The sequence below is a fragment of the Medicago sativa genome, chromosome 4 (assembly GCF_051527215.1).
Source record: "Medicago sativa cultivar Bolivia chromosome 4, Bolivia_mono, whole genome shotgun sequence".
NCBI lineage: Eukaryota > Viridiplantae > Streptophyta > Magnoliopsida > Fabales > Fabaceae > Medicago > Medicago sativa.
Genome location: NC_140752.1, coordinates 35,946,045 through 35,966,037, shown reverse-complemented (window position 1 = coordinate 35,966,037; position 19,993 = coordinate 35,946,045). Strand labels below are relative to the sequence as shown.

Below are 19,993 nucleotides of genomic sequence, written 5' to 3'. Positions count from 1 at the left end.
ATCAAATTTCGGAGAAATCAACACAGAGTGAGGACCTTCACTCGGATGAAAGTAGAAAGGAGATTCAGTATCTTGACTAGCTTGTTGATTACGAACCATGATGAATCAATAGAGAATCAAAAATGAAATGGAGAAAAAATGCAACAAATCACACAAACGGTGATGAAGGATGAAATCTCAATCAAGAAATTGAGAACGAGAACAAGAAGATTCGTGTTAAACAGAGACGAATCAGAGGGAAAAACAGAGAAGTAATGGAGAAATGAAGAAGCTTGAGCTTCAAGCTTCAATGGCGGAAACGGTTAGAAAACAGAAACTGGATCGTAACAAACTCTCTAAGGAGAGAGAAACTGATACCATATCATGAAACTAAAACAACTGAATGAAGAGTGAATATTCATTGATTGTAATAGTTGATTACAGTCCTATATATAGGTAAATGAGAGCATACAGTAAGTACTATGAGTAAGTTACAGCAGATTGAAACTAAACCCTAAGCTAACTGTGTAACTTGCTGCGCAAGTTATCTTCTTCTTCCTTATTATGTAATAAAAGCAAATAGTACAGATAAATAAATTCATCCATTATTTCTTTCCAAGAAACATTGAAAGACAATTTTATTAAGTCTTAAATCAAATATTAGAGAGAGTTGATAACTAATTCTGGAAACATGACAATATAAAACCAATTATTGTTATTCTAACCAAATAGCAACAAGTTCTTTTTGAAATTTCAATGGACTATGAAGTCATTGTGTTTTGAATTGATATTTAAGTTAGAATTTCATGAAGTCATTATCAAAAGATGTGGCAAATTGATCTAATCAATTTGAATCACAAAAATTAAAAAAAATAGTGAAAATAGGAGTACACAAGTATTAGAGGCATAAACCCTCTAATAGTAGTCATTCTCTATTGACCAGAAGGATGTAGTCTAAACTTGAACATACTCTGGTTGTTATGTTGTACACCAGATTAGTCTATACAAGAATACAACCAAAATACATGTACATTGTCAGGATCCACTGTTCTGCATGACTTTCAATTATGCTGTTGTTTTTATTTTTTGCATGAACTGAGGCTACAATGATGGATACAATATTTTTTTTCTTCTTCTTTTGGAATGCGTCTAAATTTAAAAGTTGCTTTCTACTTGTTCATCAGATCTTGTTCGTCATCTCAAAACCAGATGTTTTCAAGAGTCCAACTTCTGACACCTACATTATATTTGGGAAAGCTAAGATTGAATACTTGAGCTCACAGCTACAAACTCAGGCTGCAGAGCAGTTCAAGGATCCTAATTTGACCAATGCGGGTGCGAAGCCAGAATCCTCTGGTATTGCTCCAGAAGATGAGGATGTAGACGAGACTGGTGTAGATCCCAAGGATATTGAGTTGGTGGTGACTCAAGCTGGTGTGCCAAGATCAAGAGCTGTTAAAGCTCTCGAAGCTGTCAATGGAGACATTGTTGCTGCCATTATGGAGCTAACAAATTAATGCTCAGAATTGGTAGTACTTTAGATTTTGGATTGTGGAGCTATTTTTCTTTGCTGGTCATTTCTTTTTGCTCTTGTTCTGTTTGAAATAGTGGTTTGCCAATCTTTACCTTTGCTTTGTTCTATTTTCTGTGTAATTGCACTTGCAAAAAAAAAAAAAAAAACTACTTTTGTTCTAAAAGTTCATGTTTAATTCCAATGCCGAGAATGACAGTTGATCATAAACTAGATCTTTGCTGTGTTCTATATTACCTTCATTGCGTGGCAATGTCCTGTGAATTTGTGAAAATTGTTCTTTAGCACTCTAGGTTGGTTTAATTAAGAAATTTTTAAAGGTAAAACTTGTTTTCAAATCCTTTGGCCAAAAAGGTGCAGCTTTGTTCCAGATAGTGTTTTTTTTTTTTTTTTGCTTCCCATAATTCAAATATTATTTTTGACATCTAGAGCCCACATAATACAGATATAGTGTTTGATGGTTACTGCTTATTCCTCAAGTTACTCTATGTATTCACATGTATCACTGGTTTTTTAGATAAAAGAATTGTATTCTTTTCTTTCCACACATTTCATTTTTAATGGTTGTATAGAATCTATAAATCTCTAAATATGCCATTTCTTTTAATATTTTATATACTTTTCTTGACTTCAACTAATAAGGATGCTTTCATCAACTTGTTTCTTATCTATACTATACATCTCAGATGTCATATATTTATAAAAACTGAAAATTCTGAGAATTGTTTTGGTATGTGAGTTGGTTTTGTTTCATAAAGATTTCTTGCTTGTGTAATTGAATGAATTCAGAATAACTTTTTCTTATGAAACGTTAAGAGAACAAATTCTATTGTTTTTCCTTCTTTCTTGGACCATAAGTTGCTTCTTTGTTGGTTGAGGAATCCCAGAACATATTATATATTATCATTCCAATTTAGTCTTCTTCACCTATATTTTTCCATTCCATTGTTTACTGTTTTTAAGCCAAGTTTCCCACCGAAGCGTTCTTTCTTGTAAACACATCAAATTTGTTGAGGATAGGGTTATTGTTAAACCAAAAAAATTAATCTCAATCTAAATAAACTATTTTACTCTGTTCTTGGAAAAGCTTATCAATATCTCTTTATTCAGACAAAACCAAGTAAGTATTTCCAACTGTTTTTGCTATTATTTTTCCCTTGAAGTTTTTTTTAAGTTGCTATGTTAACATTGTCTTTTATATTTATATTTACTTGCCACATGTGTGTAGTAAAACAATCATAGATATCTTATTTATAAAAGGTCTTAAGTCTCTTGGACAACTTTTTGGAGCCAAAAATGTTGTTGCACATTTCCTTCCTAACCTTTTGTTGTTTCTCTATTTTTTAGAAAATGACCGCGTATCTTATTTATAAAAGTTCTTAAGTCTCTTAGACCATCTCCATTGGAAGGGTCTTAACTATTTAAGACCCGGTACCTATTAGGTACCCCCAATGGGAGAATCTTTTTCAGAGTCTTACTTAAGACCCCCACTTTTATGCAGGATCTACACTCTTTTAATATTAAAAAATTGAGATATAATGATATAAAGTTATTGATAGTTGATTAGTGGGTCTCATTTGAGATCTTTGTGTGAGATCTGGGTTGGAGTGATTGAGTGCTTATTAGGTACTACTATTAAAAAAATTATAAATGAGTGATGTGTACATGTAAGACCCATTAAAGAACCTAAAAATGGATGTCTCCATTGTCGATACTCTTAGACAGCTATTTGGAGCCAAAAAAGTTGTTGCACATTTCCTTCCTAATTCTTTGCTGTTTCTCTTTTTTTTTTAAATGATCGCGTATCTTATTTATAAAATTCTTAAGTCTCTTAGTCAACTTTTTGAAGCCAAAAAAGTTGTTGGACATTTCCTTCCTAATTTTTTGTTGTTTCTTTATATTTTTAGAAAATATCGCGTATCTTATATATAAAAGTTCTTAAGTCTCTTAGACAACTTTTTGGTGCCAAAAAAGTTGTTGCAAATTTCGTTCCTTATTTTTTGTTGTTTCTTTAATTTTTTTTAGAAAATGATCGCGTATCTTATTTATAAAAGTTTTCAAGTCTCTTGGACAACTTCTGGATCCAAAAAAGTTGTTGCAAATTGTTTTCCTTATTTTTTGCTGTTTCTTTAATTTTTTAGAAAATGGTCGTGTATCTTATTTTTAAAAGTTCTCAAATCTCTTAGACAACTTTTTTGGAGAAAAAAATTGTTACAAATTTCCTTGCTAATTTTTGGTTGTTTCTTTATAATTTTGTTGGGGTCTTATAAATGATGACAAAGAGCATATTGATGTAATTAAAGAAGCAGTTAAGTGGGGCGCAAGTAGTTTTCTAGGGATCTTATTTACAACTTTGTTGTTGTCCAATCAAATGTCAAGTCCAGATTATGTTTGGATAAATACCTGAAAGTATCTAAGTGATGACATTTTATATAGGCAACGAAGACACCTGAAAATTCCTGGTATATTCATTTCTCATTTTTTCGTTTGTTTCATTATTTATAATATTGAATTTTACTATTATCATATTCAACTTATGTTTTCACTCTATATAACAGGTTTGGTTTTGACTGATGATGAATTGAAAAATTTAGCTTTGGTGGAGATAGAAAAATTGTTGCGGAGAAGGAACAAAAGTCTAAAAAAATTTGAAACCATGCCTCAAGTGAACACGCCTTTGAACCCTGAATCTTATAATCAACTTATTTCTAACAAGCTTAACTATAATCATCGTGAACTAATTTTGGAGCACAAAAATTGACTTCCACGATGACTAAAGGACAAAAGAGCATATACGACACAATCATGAGTTATGTGGATGCAAATAGCGATTGTTTTTTCTTCATTTATGGGTATGGTGGAACCGGTAAAACCTTCATTTGGAGAGCGATATCTGCAGCAATTAGATCGAGAGGAGAAATTGTTTTGAAGATAGCATCAAGTGGGATAGCAACATTACTTATTCTAGATTTGGCATACCCATACAAATATTCGAGAATTCTACTTGCCCTATCAAGCCAGATGATCCTTTAGCGCTATTAATCGTCGAGTCAACACTTATTATTTGGGACGATGCTCCGATGCTTCATAGGCATTGCTTTAAAGCTGTTGATAAGAATTTTAGGGATATACTCCGTGTCTCTAATCCTAGAAGTGCGGATATTCCTTTTGCAGGAAAAGTGGTCGTCTTGGGTGGTGATTTCAGGAAAATTATTTCGATCATTCCAAAGGGAATAAGACATGATTTTGTCCATGCTAGCATTAATTCATCACGCCTTTGGAACCATTGTCGAGTCTTAAAATTAACCAAAAACATGAGGCTTCAAACTGGATCTTCCTGTTCCGATTTCAATGAACTCAAAGAGTTCTCAGACTGGATTTTAAATGTTGGATATGGATACATCGGAGAAAACAATGATGGGGAAGCTGAAATTGTAATACCATATGACATGTTGATCAAGAACTCAGGTGACCCAATTGCTTCAATTGTTAATAGCACATATCCATCACTTTGAAGAATATGAGTGATATTTCATTTTTTTCAAGATAGGGCAGTTTTAGCACCTACCAATGATATTGTTGATTCACTGAACAATTACATTTTATCAATGATTCCTGGTGAGAAAAAAACATACTTAAGTGATGATAGTTCGTCTACACTGGATCAAAATATTAACAGTCCTGATCAGATTCTCACTCCAGAATTTTTGAACACCGTCAAATCTTCAGTTTTGCTAAACCATGAGTTAAATCTCAAGGTTGGAGTTCCATTTATGTTATTGAGCAATATTGATCAGCTGTTAGGATTATGCAATGGTACGCTCCTTATAATTACGCAAATGGGGAATTTCGTACTCAAGGAAAAGATAATACCAGGAAACAGTATTGGACAAAAGGTTTATATCCCAAGATTGATTTTGTCTCCATCTCCATCTGATACAAAACTTCCTTTCACATTTCAACGTAAACAGTTTCCTATTGTAGTCTCATTTGCGATGACTATCAATAAGATTCAAGGACAATCTCTTAAAAATGTTGGAATATATCTTCCAAAACCCATATTTTCACACGGATAGTTATATGCCGCTCTTTCACGCGTTACTTCACGTGCTGGGCTGAAGATGCTGATTTGAGATGACGAACATGTCTCGAACAAAACTTATAATGTTGTCTACAAAGAAGTCTTTCAAAATTTAAGATAGGTAATTTACACATATACATATTCGTATATATTTTCTATTTGTCTATTCTTGCGTGCATCTAGCTGTGTTTTTCAAAGCAATTTTATTTAAAATAATGCATTTCTTTCGAACTATATATGTGTGTGCGCGCGTGTGTATGTAAGAAATAATAATTTGAATTTTGTTGACATAAAACTAAAAAATTATCAACTAAATTTGTTTCACAAATTAACAATATGTTATGCATTTTTCTTATACTTTTTAGTATGGTTATGTAATTTGTGTTTCTCTTTATAACTTATGTCATTTAAAAAAAATCATATTTAATTATACAAATTTATTATATTTCATGCCAGGTTGATCATCATCTTTATGATGAATTTTTGATTTGGAATCAGCAAAAGTCATGGATACTAAACTGAGTTTTACGGATTCAAGTGTTAAGAATTGATACGAATTTACGGTCCACAAATTTGCACACTATTGCTTAAGGCAGAATTATATTAGAAGTTGCATTTGGTTATTTTTTTTATCTATCTTACGCGATAACGAGAATTCTAAATTAATTCAGGTTTTCATTGATATTGTTTTGGAAGCATTAATGCATTTACAATTAACTTATTTATTAATCAAACCTACTATTTCATTTACAATTAGCTTATTTATTAATCAATGCTATAATTAACTTCCCGTGCATCGCACGGGTCTAAATACTAGTTTATATTTAATATCCACATGTGTCTTAGTTTTGTTTAAGAGTGAGAGGGTGCTAAATTTTGTAATTTGTTGATCTACTTAGGCTACTCTTTAGCTCAATCGACACCTTTGGTAGAATATTTTAGGAATTACCTTCACATTTTATTTTAATATCCTAAATTACCTCATTCAAATTTTAATTACTTGATATCATTTAATTTATTCTTTGTCACTTTTATTTTATTTTGTTATTATGACGTTGGTTTTTATGTTGGTTTTTTGTCCTCCTATTTAACTTTTTCCTGAATTTTGGTCCTCATCTCATTTTTAGATAATTTCAGACGATGTGACATACTCATTTATGACGACGCAACACTTATTAGACATATTTGAATTTTTTTCTTTCTTTTAATAAAATTTAAGCATTTATCTAAAAAGATAATAAATGATGTTGCCTCATAAATAAATAGACAACATCATAACAATTGATCTATTAAATAGACCACGTTAATTCAAAGGATCTAAAAATAAGATGAAAGACCAAAATTTAGTAAAAAGATAAACAGAGTACCAATAAACCGATTTTGAAAATAGAGAGACCAAAATATTTTAATGAAAATAAAAATAGGGAGACCAAAATATTATTATTTTTAAAAAAGAGGATAACAAATTTTTTAAACAAAAGGATATTTTTTTTTTAAATAAGAGGATAAAAAATGCAATTCAGCGTAAATTTTAACTTTTAAGTTTCTATATCCAATCAACTAAAATTTACCAAAGAAAAATCCAACCAAAGAGCTCACACACAACACTAGGATATCAAATTTTGGTTTAGCTTTTCTTTTTCAATTTTAACTTTCATTTAAACTATTTTAATTTATTTATCATTATTTACTTAATCAAATAACTAATCTTTACACCAAATGATTGAAAAGCCCCATCTAAGGATGGGTCGTTTGAAAAAACACAAGTTCAATTTTTTGCCAGAAAAATTTATATGATTTTCTCAAATAATCACATAAAATTACAAAAAGTGAACTCAAGAGTACATTATTGTCCGTTTTTACGATATTTATCTATACGAAGAATACCAATTTTTGGTGTAGCATTTTTTTCCCAATTTTATCATTTATTTAAACAACCTTACTTACAATTTATCATTTTTTTACCCAAAAATTATATGATTTTATTTTTTAAATATATAATCCTGTACATAAAAGGTATATAAAATGAGTTTAATTAGTATGCTATCAGTGTACAATCATATGATAAGTTGTTATCGAATGAGCGAACTGTGTTTTGTAACTCTTCAGATTGATGCCTCCATCACGCACACACGACTATTATTTTTAAGTCCAAATATCCGTGGTCCTTTAATTTAGATGTTTATAATAAATTAGTTTTTTAAGTTTTTTTTGAGTACAAATTGGTTCTTTAAGTCATAAAATATCTACAATGTTATCCTATTTCCATCAAACCTAGTTAAAAAGTGTTTATGTAGACGCGTAATGTTAAATTGATATATCTAAAATCACCTCGCTCAATACTAAGGTTCATAGATGTATTATTAAATCTAGGTTTGATACAAAATTGACCGATCACTTGCTTTATAATATTGTTAATTAATGAAATATTTGAATTCAAAAACAAGAAAAGAACGATAAGTAGAAAACTTTTAAGACATGAACGATAAGTAGAAAAAAAATGAAGTGATATTAAGGCATGAACGATAAACTCAAAAATTTGGTTCGGTCTTAATTTTTTCAAACTATTTTAATTGTTTTCATATTAAGCAAATTGTTGAAGAATAGTTACTTTATCTAAACAATGTCAATCTATATGCATCTATTTTGCTAGGTCTAGTGAGATGTCTAATAAACTATTATTCTTTTAGAAACACATAATTATTTCAAGGAAGATGGATTGTCTTACTGAATTGGGAAAGGAAACTGTCACAAAATTGGGAGAATTGGTTGTGGAGTCAACCATGAAGCATTTCAAATATTTGACACAACACAAAAAAATTATAACCAATTTGGAGGAAGAACTCAAGAACTTGAAAATGATGAAACAAGCATTGCAAACAAGAGTGAACATTGAAAGTAAAAAGGGACATGAAATTGAACCTACCGTGCAAAAATGGCTCTCTGATGTGATAATCATTGAAAATGAGTGGCAAAAGTGGACCTCTAGTGAAAATAAAGTTAACAAGAACAAAAAAAGTTTTGGTGGACAATGCTCAAATTTAGCATTTAATTATTCATTGGGAAAGCAAGCCACCAAAAGCCTTGAATCTATTACAAGCTTGAAGGAGGAAAGAAACAAATTTAATGATATATCCTACCCCAAAGATCAACTAACACTTGGATCTACCTTCACAGAAGATATCAAGAGCCTATTGTCTAGGGAAAAAATGATAACAAAGGTCATAGAGAAACTCCAAGATGATCAAGTCAAAATGATTAGCATTTGTGGGATGGGCGGAGTGGGAAAAACCACAATGGTGAAAGAAGTCATCAAAACAATAGAAAAAAGTAAGCTATTTGATGAAGTTGCGATGGCAGTGGTCTCCCAAGATATAAATTATGAGAGGATTCAAATACAAATTGCTGAGGCTTTGGGCATGGAAATGAATAAGGTCACCTTACAAGGCAGAGCAAGGCAATTACAGGAGAGACTAATGAGTAAAGATAAAAAGGTCCTAATTGTGCTAGATGATGTGTGGGGATTTCTTCATTTTGAGAATATTGGACTTCCTAATCCTCAACATGAGAAATATTGCAAAATATTGCTCACATCACGAGATGAAGAAGTGTGCCAAAATATGGGATGCAAACTCAATTTTCAAGTATCTGTGTTGTCAGAGGATGAAGCTTGGTATCTGTTTCGAGAGATGTCAGGGGAAGTTGTAGATAGAAATGATATCAATCCAATAGCAAGAGAGGTTGCAAAGGAATGTGGCGGCTTGCCCCTTGCAATTGTGACAGTTGGAAGAGCACTAAAAAATAAAGGGAAGTTGGCATGGGAGGATGCACTTAGACAATTAAGAAATTTCTCAGACGTTGGAAAATCTGTCAACAACAGCATTGAGCTTAGTTTAAAGTTTTTGGACAGCAGAGAACATAAGCTCTTCCTTACGCTTTGTGGATTGTTTCCAGAAGACTTTGACATTCCTATTGAAAGTTTATTGTATCATGGATTTGGCTTGGGACTGTTCAAAGGCATCAATGCATCATGGGAAGCAAGAGATCGAGTGCATACAGTGGTGGAAGATCTAAGGAGAAAGTTTTTATTGTTGGACAGCAATGTGCCAGGGTGTGTGAAGATGCATGATATTGTGCGTAATGTTGTTATATCAATAGCATCAAAAAATGCAGAAGATAAATTTATGAAAATGTACACCTTTTTGGATGAGATCAACGCAATATCACTTATTTTGGACGATACAAAAGAGTTAGAAAATGGCTTTCACTCTTCAACGCTTAAACTTTTACAAGTAAGTTCAAAAAGCAAGGAACCAATGTTTTGGCCTGAACTTTTCTTCCAAGGCATGAGTGCACTTAGAGTTTTATCCATGAAAAATTTGTGCATTCCAAAGCTGCCATATCTATCCCAAGCTTCACTCAATCTCCACAAATTGCAAGTGGAACACTGTGATGTTGGAGATATATCTATAATTGGCAAGGAACTTAACCACCTAGAAGTCCTAAGTTTTGCACACTCCAATATTAAAGAACTTCCAATTGAAATAGGAAAACTAGACAATATAAGATTATTGGATTTGACAGATTGCAATGAGCTTTCTAAAATTTCTAAGGATGTCTTTATAAGATTGTCTCGGTTGGAAGAACTTTACTTTAGAATGGACAATTTTCCTTGGAAGAAAAATGAAGTTGCACTCAATGAGTTGAAAAAGATATCTAACCAGCTAAAGGTTGTTGAAATGAAATTTAGGGGGACCGAAATTTTAGTCAAGGATTTGGTCTTCAACAACCTACGAAAGTTTTGGGTTTATGTGGATCCATACTCTAATTTTCACAGGTCTTCATATTTGGAGTCAACTTTATTGCAAGTCAGTGCTATAGATTATCAATCTATTAATAGCTTATTGATGATCTCACAATTGCTTAAGAAATGTGAAATCCTCGCAATAAGAAAGGTGAAAGACTTGAAAAATGTTATCGGACATGATTGTCCAATTCCATACTTGAAAGATTTAAGGGTTGATTCATGTCCTGATCTCCAGCATCTGATAGATTGTAGTGTTCATTGCAATAGGTTTCCACAAATTAAATCATTGTCTTTGGAAAATTCGAAGAATTTGAAAGAGATGTGTTATACACCTAATCACCATGAGGTCAAGGGAATGATGATTGACTTCTCATATTTGGAGATATTGGAATTAATAGACCTCCCAAGCTTTATTGGCTTTAGCAATGCTATGGATTTGAAAGAGCTCAATCAAGTAAGTAATAATTTATGTTTTTCGATGGTTAATTATTATTATTATTTTTATTATCATCATCAACAATTTATTGAAATGGATAATATGTTCATTAAAATTTAAATACTCCCTTCACTCACTATTATAAGAAGGAAAAAAAAAACCACTTTTTAGGTTAATTGAATAAGTTATATACGTGGTCTATATTATAGACCAAATACATTATTTATTCAATGAATCTAAAAAATAGTTTTTTACTTATAATAATGACTAGAAGGGTATCAGTAGATCATACACTAACCAAACCAGTTTTAATTTATCTAAATTTTTATTTACACGATCATCATATAGTCCATTGTTTTGTACAGGTAAAAAGAATGAGTTGTGATCAATCTGGACTAACTCGGGTAGAGAAAGGTGAGCTATCAATGACTGGCAAGTTGTTTTCATCTGATTGGATGCAACAATTCCAAAAATTGGAAACAATCTTGCTACTAAATTGTTCTTCCATTAATGTGGTCTTTGACACTCAAAGATATTCAGATGGCCAAGTATTTCCTCAATTGATAGAACTGAAGATATCTCACCTTAATCAACTAATACAAGTCTGGAGTAAAGTTCTGCATTGTGTTCGAGGTTTTCAAAATTTGAAAACTTTGACAATATCAAATTGTGACTCTCTGAGACAAGTATTTACTCCAGCTATTATTGGAGCAATCACCAATATTGAGAAATTGGAGATAAATTCTTGTAAGTTGATGGAGTATTTAGTGACGGATGATGAAGATGGTGAAGAAGGTGGCCAAATTAATAAAGAGGAAGTAAATATTATCTCGTTTGAAAAATTAGATTCCTTAACACTTTTAGAACTCCCGAGTATAACATGTTTTTCTTCAAGTTCTTACGAGATAGAATTTCCATCCTTAAGAAAGTTGGTAATTGATGATTGTCCAAAGCTAGATACATTGTTTTTGCTAAGTGCATATACAGAGCAAAACAATCATTTTGTTGCATCATATTCAAATCTCGATGGCACTGGTGTCAGCCATTTTGAAGAAAACAACCCAAGATCTTCTAATTTTCATTTTGGGTGTATGCCGTTGTGTTCTAAATTGATCCGACAAAGCAACAAAAATAACAAAATCAACAAGGTACGAGTTCGTCACACACACATTTTTAATTATCCATTTATTTTTATATTTCCTAGGTATAATTTACTTTATCCATCTGTTCACTAGATTTTCTAACTAGATTTTACACAAATTTTATTACATGATTAGGCTCCTTCCATTCCTGAAAGGAAAATCAAGATGAAGTTGGGTGCACCTCTTCTTGAAGAAGTTTACGTTGATACTATGTTTTTGCAAGGGATTGATCAAACGAGGATAACAAGCATGCCAGTTATAGACGGACACTTATTCCCAAACTTAAAATCACTTATCATGAAGAGTTGCGACAAAATAAGTGTCTTGTTATCTTTTTCGTCCATGAGATGTCTTAAGCATCTAGAGAAGCTACACATATTGGAATGCCATGACTTAAATGAGGTAGTATCTCAAGAAGAGTCAGAGTCAAATGGAGAAAAGATTGTTTTCCCTGCATTGCAACATCTGCTTCTTGATAACCTTCCAAACCTTAAGGCTTTCTTCCAAGGACCCTATAATCTCGATTTTCCATCACTGGAAAAAGTGGACATCAAAGATTGTCCCACTATGGAACTTTTTTCACGAGGATTTTGTAGTACACCTCAGCTTGAGGGTATGAGCATGGAGATTGAATTATTCAGGAGCAGCTACATACAGAAGAATGGCATGAATGCCACTATACAAAGATTTAAAGCATGTGTAAGCCTCGTCTTAATGTATCTAAATTACATATCACTTATAGTGCACTTAAATAATTTCAACTTAATAGTTTTAATAGTTGATTAGGAGCAAGCCATTAATTTGTTATTTTTAGAATACAAGTCTGTCAATACAATTAGGAGATAATTGAGGTAATTAAATGAATATTTTGTAGGTGGAATTGCAAAGTTCTGAGATGTTGAACTGGACGGAGCTAATTGATAAAGACGTGTTTGGATACTTTTTCGAAGAAGAGACAATCAACATCACAAGATTTCATAGATTATCAATGCTTGTACCATTCAGTGAGATACAAATACTTCAACATGCAAGGGAACTCCATGTAAGTGACTGTGATTCATTGGTTGAGGTGTTTGCATCAGTAGGAGAATTTAAGGAAAAAGGGGATTTCACTACACATTATTATCTACAAAAGATGACATTGAAAGATTTGCCAAGATTGAGTCGCATATGGAAATACAATATCGCAGAGTTTGTAAGCTTTCAGAATCTAAAAGAAATTGAAGTTACTGATTGCCCCAATTTGAGGAGTTTGCTCTCCCACTCAATGGCTAGAAGCCTTGTGCAACTTCAAAGAATAGTAGTTGCGAGCTGTAGAATGATGGAGGAGATAATAACAAAGGAAGGGGAATATATAGAAGGAGGCAACAAAGTCAAGACATTATTTCCTAAGTTGGAGGAATTGATACTTGATAATCTTCCTGAGCTGAAATGTGTTTGTTCAGGAGATTATGACTATGATATCCCTTTAGAAGAGAACAAGGAATTCAATAATAATGACAAGGTTCAGATTTCATTTCCACAATTAAAGGTGTTAATACTTTGGGGAGTGCCAAAACTCAAGTGTTTTTGTTCAGGAGCGTATGACTACAATATCATGATGTCGTCAACTAATGAGTGTCCAAATATGACAACCTTTCCCCATGGAAATGTTATTGTAAACACAGCCAGCCTTCATAAGCTAGAGTGGAATTGGAATCATATATATACACTCAAAGACCTTAATTTGACAATATATTATTTTCAAAACTCAGAGAAATACAAGGTACAAGCACATACATGAGGTCTTCCACCTCGAAATACTCAATTAATTTTAAAATTAGATTACATCAATTTTATGTTGTATCTTGTGTAGGTTGAGTTGCAAAAAATAGCGACATTTAGAGATATGGATGAAGAGCTTGTTGGCTACATCAAAAGAGTAAAAAAGCTTGACATTGTAAACAATATTCTATTGAATTGCATCCCATCCAACATGATGCAATTATTCTCACATTTGAAGTATCTCGAAGTGAGAGAATGTGAGTGCTTAGAAGAGATATTTGAATCAAATGATAGCATGTTGCAGTGTGAACTAAGATCATTAAAGTTGTTTTCTCTTCCAAAACTGAAGCACATCTGGAAAAATCATGGTCAGATTATAGGATTTGAGTGTTTAGCAATGATAAGCATCACACGGTGCAATGATTTGGAATATATGCTTCCGGATGTTTCCGTGGTCACAAGCCTTCCAAATTTGATTTCGAGTTATGTGCATGACTGCGAGAAGATGAAGGAGATCATTGTGAATAATTGTGTACAACAGAAAGCGAAGATTAAATTCCCACGATTGGGGGAAATTACACTAGAGAAGCTTCCTAGCCTCAAATGGTTCAGTCAAAGCTCTTTCCCTTGCTATGTTGAGATGCCAGAATGTTATTGGATAGGAATTGAAGACTGCCCAAAGATGAAGACCTTTTGGGACGAAGGAATCTTATACACTCCACGTATTTGGGAAATTTCTGTAAGAAATACAGAATTTGGCAAAGATGAAGATGTTAACGAGGTGATACAACGACACAATAAATGAATGTGTGCAGGTGTGAGGTATGAATTATTATAACTTTCTCTGCCTCTTTCTCCTTCTTTCCTTTCCTCACTCATTCTTTCATAAAAGTTTTTTAGATGTCATAAATGCGTGAATTTTTTAAACTTATAATTTGACATTAGATATGAAGATCATTTCACATTAAGAAAAGATCAAACATATATAATATTTTAAAATGAGTTTTTTTTCTATGATGTGCAAATTTGCACATGTTAAGAAATTAAAAATAGCAAGATTGTCTTGGAACTTGTACATTTTACATTAAATGTATAATTTTTTAATAGTACATAATTGGTGTTTTTCAATAAAACATTACTACTTTTGGTTGTTTTAACATGTGCAATCTTTCACATGTTAGACAAACCCTTCAAAAATTAATACTCCCTCCGTTCCATAATAAGTGAGCATTTTGTAAAAAAAATTATTTTATCAAAATAACTGACTTATTTTATTTTTCAATGCAATATGAATTATTTTTTCTCAATTATAACTCTAGTTAATACTACTTTTATCACTCCCAATTCAATATCTTCCACTTTGCATTTATGATAATGGTGAATGCATGAATACTTGATAAAAACATTTAAATCCATTTTTCTCTTTTTTCTCTCTCATTCGCTTATACAATTTTCTTAATATGTGTTAAATGAGCAAAAGGCTCACTTAATCTAGGACGGAGAGAGTAAAAAAAAATTTTAAAAAAAAATGTCAATTTAATTGAATTTGAGAAAGAAAAAATTACACAGTAATGAAAGACAATCAGGCAACGACTGTGTTGCTGACCCTTTTTGGTTGGCAAATCAATTCTCTTAAACACAATATTCATGGACCTAGGAGACATTACATTGTTATGCATGACCTTTTGAACTCTTCTTAGGATGTCAACATGCTCTAGTGTTAAGAAGTCAAAAGTGTCAAACATAAATGGTTTGAAAACATGTTGATTGTCAAAACACGTTTTCTCATGTTTGGCCACTTGACGCGGCTTTCATGATTGTCTGTCCCACCGTAAAAGCTCTAGTCCTCAATCACACAAAGTGGAAAAATTCGGTCAAATCCACACATGCATTTCTCCATCCTACCCACCTATACAATTTATGGATTTTGCAAATAAATAAATAAATCATTAGCACCAACAATTTATGTTTTTTCTAGAAATCAAATAATCTTCTTTCCTTAATCCTTTCCTCAAAGATTAGAGACACCTACCAACACTAATTGTGCATTAGGTACCTTTGCTTTATACTAAAAATTTATGCAAAATGTACAAACATCCATTTGTTCATGTCCTTATTATACTCATCTTTTTTACATTTAAATATTCTAATGAAACTTAATGATCTCATTACTGTCATATTGATAGTCATATAATTTGTTATCTTGAAATCACATATATACATTGTTATGACTGCATTTCGATCTTCTTTTTGCAGTCAATCAATCCATATACTTATCCTGAACATCTATCTGGAAGTAAGGCTTTTTCGTTTGTCTTTCATTTTTTTAGGTTATTTTAGCTTGATAGGGATTCTAAAAGTAAGATGCCATTTAAGAATTTGAAAGGAGCTGCAACAAGCAAAACTTTTTCTTCTGAAGACAACATATCAAGGTACATGGCGTTGATTTGGCTTTATTTTATGACCAAAGTAGTGACAAATTTGATGCTAAGCAATCTTCCATCCTAAAACTAAATGAATTCAGATATATTAGTCAGTGATGATTTTAAATTCTCTGTATCCGAATCTAGCAGAATTTTAGTATGTGACCTTGGAACTGAGTTCATACAATTCCCTCTCCTCAATCCACATATTTTTTTTCTCTGGTATGTATTCAAACTAGTCATTTACTAATTGTGAGACAGACTAATTCAAAATTAGAAACTTGTAAGAAGTGTGATTTGTGTTATTTTGCTTATTAATGAAAATTTAGGGTGGGGAAGTCAGGTAAACCTCCGGATTCAGGGAGCACTAATAATTGGAATTTACATTTACTGCTTTCCTTCTATGAGATCTTATTGATCAATTTGACAAAGAAACTCACCCTTTAAGAACTATGACAATAAACATTCTTTGAATTATCTTCAACACATTTTAGTTGATATGAAGTAGTTCTTTTTGATACCTGATATTTTCAACTGCAAGGTTGCATTGCATTATCCCTATATTATTATGATTTTCATAAAAGGTAACTTTGATTCTAACTTCCCCTATCATTACTCTTATAGATGGAAAATGAGAATCTAAAACACAAGAACTAGCTTTGGCCAAAAGAAACATGTTGAGACTTTCACTAAAGCATGGCAACTGGAGGACTTCATTCAATTTATCCACTCAAAGAATGTTTGTGACACTTATGTATAGGTTATATATTGACAAATTTAAGGATTTTTTTTTTTAGAGAACTGTTTCTGACTATATATGTTTAAGGCTTTAACATGTGTTTCGTCCTTGCAATTAGGCGTCATTTAAAAATTGGTCCTGTAATCGCTAATCCTGGCATTTTACCCTCGCAAAATTTAATCATTTAAAATTTCGTCCCTCTCCCCCACTTAATCACTGCCACGTCACTGATTAGCTGACGTGGCACATGCTAATTGTGTTCTATCAATGCTGAGTCAACAAAATGACTTGAAGGGACAATTTTACCCCTCACTCTTCTTCCTCCCTTCACTTTTTTTCACGCTGTCTCCCTCCATCCCTTACACCTCTCCTCTTCTACCTCCTTCCACCTCTCCTTTCCCTCCTTTCACCGCCACCAACTGTAAGGTTTTGTTTCCAATCAACCAAATTTGTTCAAAAACACAAATCACACCAAAATCAAACAAATTCATCAATACCTGTTCAAATACGTTCAAATACGAGTGAAGGGTACAAGGAATGGCATCACGTTTGACGGTGTTTCCACCAGTGGTGGCCAACAACGACATGGATGACGAATGACGATCGAAATGCACGTTGGGTGTTTTCCCGGCGAGTTTTCAAGCCACCGAAAAAAAAAGAAACACTTTACGTTTTCCCAGCAAGTTTTCAAGCCACCGAAGTTTTTGTCTTTCTTCTGAATTTTGCTGAGAAAATTCTTCAACTCGGAGAAATCTCAATAGGGTTTTTCTCTAAACTCGAAGTTACGCTGTTTTTCGTTGTTTTGTTGTCTTATCAATGGTGTTTTCTGGTGAAGAAGAAGAGAGTGGCGCTGTTATGGGTAATGGTTCCTGTGAAGGTGTTTTTTTGTAAAGATCAATACAGATTACAACCACATTGAAAGACAAACAGGTTGAAACATAGAACGAGACTGACAAGCAATCTAGGCAATTCAAAATGGACGGTTAATGGAAAATCTCAGCCACAAAAGAAAACAACTTAATCATGAAGTTTATTAAATAATATATTATTGTCTATAGAGAATCAAAACAAAGAAAGAGGGAGAGAGTTGAAACAGAAACTCAAAGGAACAAGGTTCTTGATCATGTGACCACTTGGCCAATGAGGCTTTGATTCTAGTAAATACTAAAGACCGTAATCATCCCAGCTAATTTGCATGAGAAGAATAAGCCTATATATGTTGTCCAAACTATCAAACTAAAAGGTTTCATATTAGAATAAATAGTCATGAAAAACACTAATAATTATAGTAAATATTCTTAAATTCAAATGAAAGTTTACATCCTGGAGATATCCTAGGAAAGGAGGATAATTCTTCTTTAATCTGATCTTTTTTCAAAAGTATTTCATTTGAGGACTCGATAACAACACCGATTTTCATGTCTTGTAAAATACTCGCATCCTGCAGAATATATTTTGCAAATCGAAGATCATTTGCCGAGTCATCAAAATTTAAAATAGTACATGATCTAAGGTGAGACGAAACACATTCAAGATTTGGAATAGGGTATTTCCATTCCTTGGACGAGCAGGTCTTCGTCCACTGTCAAAGGGATAAAAAAATAAAATTAATCAAAATATATGGAAAAAACAAAAGAAAAATAAAACAAACAAATATACTACTCAACAAACCTTTTTAATAAAAAGAATTTGGAGCTTGGGAGAATGGCGGAGCAGTTCTACTACAGCATCCCAACAATGAATTGAGTGATCCCAAAACACTAGTTCAATTTGAATTAAGTTTGAAAACACTGGAATAAACTCGAAAGAGGCCTCTTTAAATCTATATCCTTTGATTATGCGTAGAAATTTGACATTATCAATACCATTAAATAGAGCATCATTTGAATCGATCCTTGCTCTAACCAATTTAGCCAATTTCAAGGATTTAAACCCTCCCTCTAATACATTGTTTTCCTCATGTTTCATCAACCTACGCATCCTGATATCCTCAACTTGTAAATCTTCTAGGATAGGACAACCATGAAGAAAATTTATATAATCATTCCAATTTTCAAAAGAAACATATTCCAAATTCAGGGTTTTGAGTGACGGAAGATCAACACACGAAGTATCCTTTTCAATATTTAACCGTTGAAGTTTGAGAACAACAAAGGTTTGGGAGATAAAAACAACGGGCTTCAAAGTGTGATGGAAATGTAGATTGAGATGAAATTCCTCAATACAATGTCGTTTTGTGGCTTCCAGCAATTTTTTCATACTAAATGGATTATTTTTATTTTGCTTGCGTTCCTTAAAGCGACAGTTGAGGCTAAAGATTTTGAGGGGTTGATTGGTCACACGAGAAAGCATGAAACTGTTGACAATGCGACAAAAGCGATGGTAGTCGTTGTTTTTTTTGAAGAAACGATGGTAGTCGTTGTTGTCCTCATAACGGAAAACAGGGAGTAAATAGCAAAGTTGGGTCCACCTTTTCGAAAGAACAGATGTGGTGAAAGCAATATTTGTTGGGAGAAAACAAAGTATATGCCGCAATAACTCATCTGGTAAATCACTAATTCTATCGACTAATTTCAGATCATCATAGGAAACCTAAAACCATAATAGAAAATATTTTTGATTAGTTGCCTATAAATGAAATCACAAATATTTTGGTTTTAACAAAACAATTAGAAAAGATGAACCGAATAAAATTGCACACCTACCATTACAATAATATATTTGGGTTCTTAAACAAATTAAATAATCGAATCATCTAATCATAAAAAATATTGTTCCCAACAAAACAATTAGGAAGAAGTGATAAAACCTGAACCGCAGACGATGATCGTTCCTTCCTTTTCTTCATTGCTTTATGAATGAATGCGGCAAGGCAACTCCTTTCTTCCAATTGTCAAACTTATTGGTATTTATATACAAAAATCCAACAAGGGCAAGGCCCAAAGGTTCATAATCGTATTTTAGACCAACATATTAGTCTAAAATAAATAAATTTTGATTTTTTTTTAACAAAATAAATAAATTTTGATATTTCTTCAAAAAAAATAATAATAAAGTTTGATATAAAACAATTTTGAAGATTTTAAAATAC

The 19,993-nt window shown here is 32.3% G+C and overlaps 3 protein-coding genes and 1 pseudogene across 4 annotated transcripts; 3 read left to right on the top strand and 1 right to left on the bottom strand.

Annotated features, from left to right (window-relative positions):
• The first annotated feature begins 1,073 nt into the window (after positions 1 to 1,073).
• On the top strand, positions 1,074 to 1,752 carry LOC146929063 (nascent polypeptide-associated complex subunit alpha-like protein pseudogene; annotated as a pseudogene). The gene has a single exon (XR_015005947.1). The product of XR_015005947.1 is annotated as a nascent polypeptide-associated complex subunit alpha-like protein pseudogene (transcript).
• A 682-nt stretch (positions 1,753 to 2,434) lies between these two features.
• LOC146929061 (uncharacterized) lies at positions 2,435 to 17,214 on the top strand. The gene is made up of 8 exons (XM_085701146.1): positions 2,435 to 2,630; positions 8,282 to 10,852; positions 11,200 to 11,982; positions 12,112 to 12,675; positions 12,851 to 13,741; positions 13,832 to 14,562; positions 16,071 to 16,172; positions 16,788 to 17,214. The coding sequence occupies exons 2-6, from the start codon at positions 8,306 to 8,308 to the stop codon at positions 14,543 to 14,545; spliced, it is 5,499 nt and encodes a 1,832-aa protein (XP_085557272.1). The 5' UTR covers positions 2,435 to 2,630; positions 8,282 to 8,305; the 3' UTR covers positions 14,546 to 14,562; positions 16,071 to 16,172; positions 16,788 to 17,214.
• LOC146929062 (uncharacterized) lies at positions 4,466 to 5,631 on the top strand. The gene is given in 1 exon segment (XM_085701147.1): positions 4,466 to 5,631. A coding segment is annotated over 1 exon segment (996 nt). The 5' UTR covers positions 4,466 to 4,590; the 3' UTR covers positions 5,587 to 5,631.
• A 919-nt stretch (positions 17,215 to 18,133) lies between the features above and the next one.
• Positions 18,134 to 19,750, bottom strand: LOC146929060 (F-box/FBD/LRR-repeat protein At4g00160-like). The gene is made up of 3 exons (XM_085701149.1): positions 19,685 to 19,750; positions 18,574 to 19,494; positions 18,134 to 18,484 (listed from the first exon to the last, which is right to left on the bottom strand). The coding sequence occupies exons 1-3, from the start codon at positions 19,748 to 19,750 to the stop codon at positions 18,179 to 18,181; spliced, it is 1,293 nt and encodes a 430-aa protein (XP_085557275.1). The 3' UTR covers positions 18,134 to 18,178.
• Between the last annotated feature and the right edge of the window lie 243 nt (positions 19,751 to 19,993).

Bases quoted from the DNA above. Each gene is read 5' to 3' on its own strand.
- LOC146929061 (XM_085701146.1), top strand. From the start codon at position 8,306: ATGGATTGTCTTACTGAATTGGGAAAGGAAACTGTCACAAAATTGGGA. The intron at 10,853-11,199 runs GTAAGTAATAAT...TGTTTTGTACAG, and splicing joins ATTTGAAAGAGCTCAATCAA to GTAAAAAGAATGAGTTGTGA. The intron at 13,742-13,831 runs GTACAAGCACAT...TATCTTGTGTAG, and splicing joins AAAACTCAGAGAAATACAAG to GTTGAGTTGCAAAAAATAGC.
- LOC146929060 (XM_085701149.1), bottom strand. From the start codon at position 19,750: ATGAAGAAAAGGAAGGAACGATCATCGTCTGCGGTTCAGGTTTTATCA. The intron at 19,495-19,684 runs GTTGGGAACAAT...TTATGGTTTTAG, and splicing joins CACTTCTTCCTAATTGTTTT to GTTTCCTATGATGATCTGAA. The intron at 18,485-18,573 runs GTTTGTTGAGTA...TCCCTTTGACAG, and splicing joins AAATTCTTTTTATTAAAAAG to TGGACGAAGACCTGCTCGTC.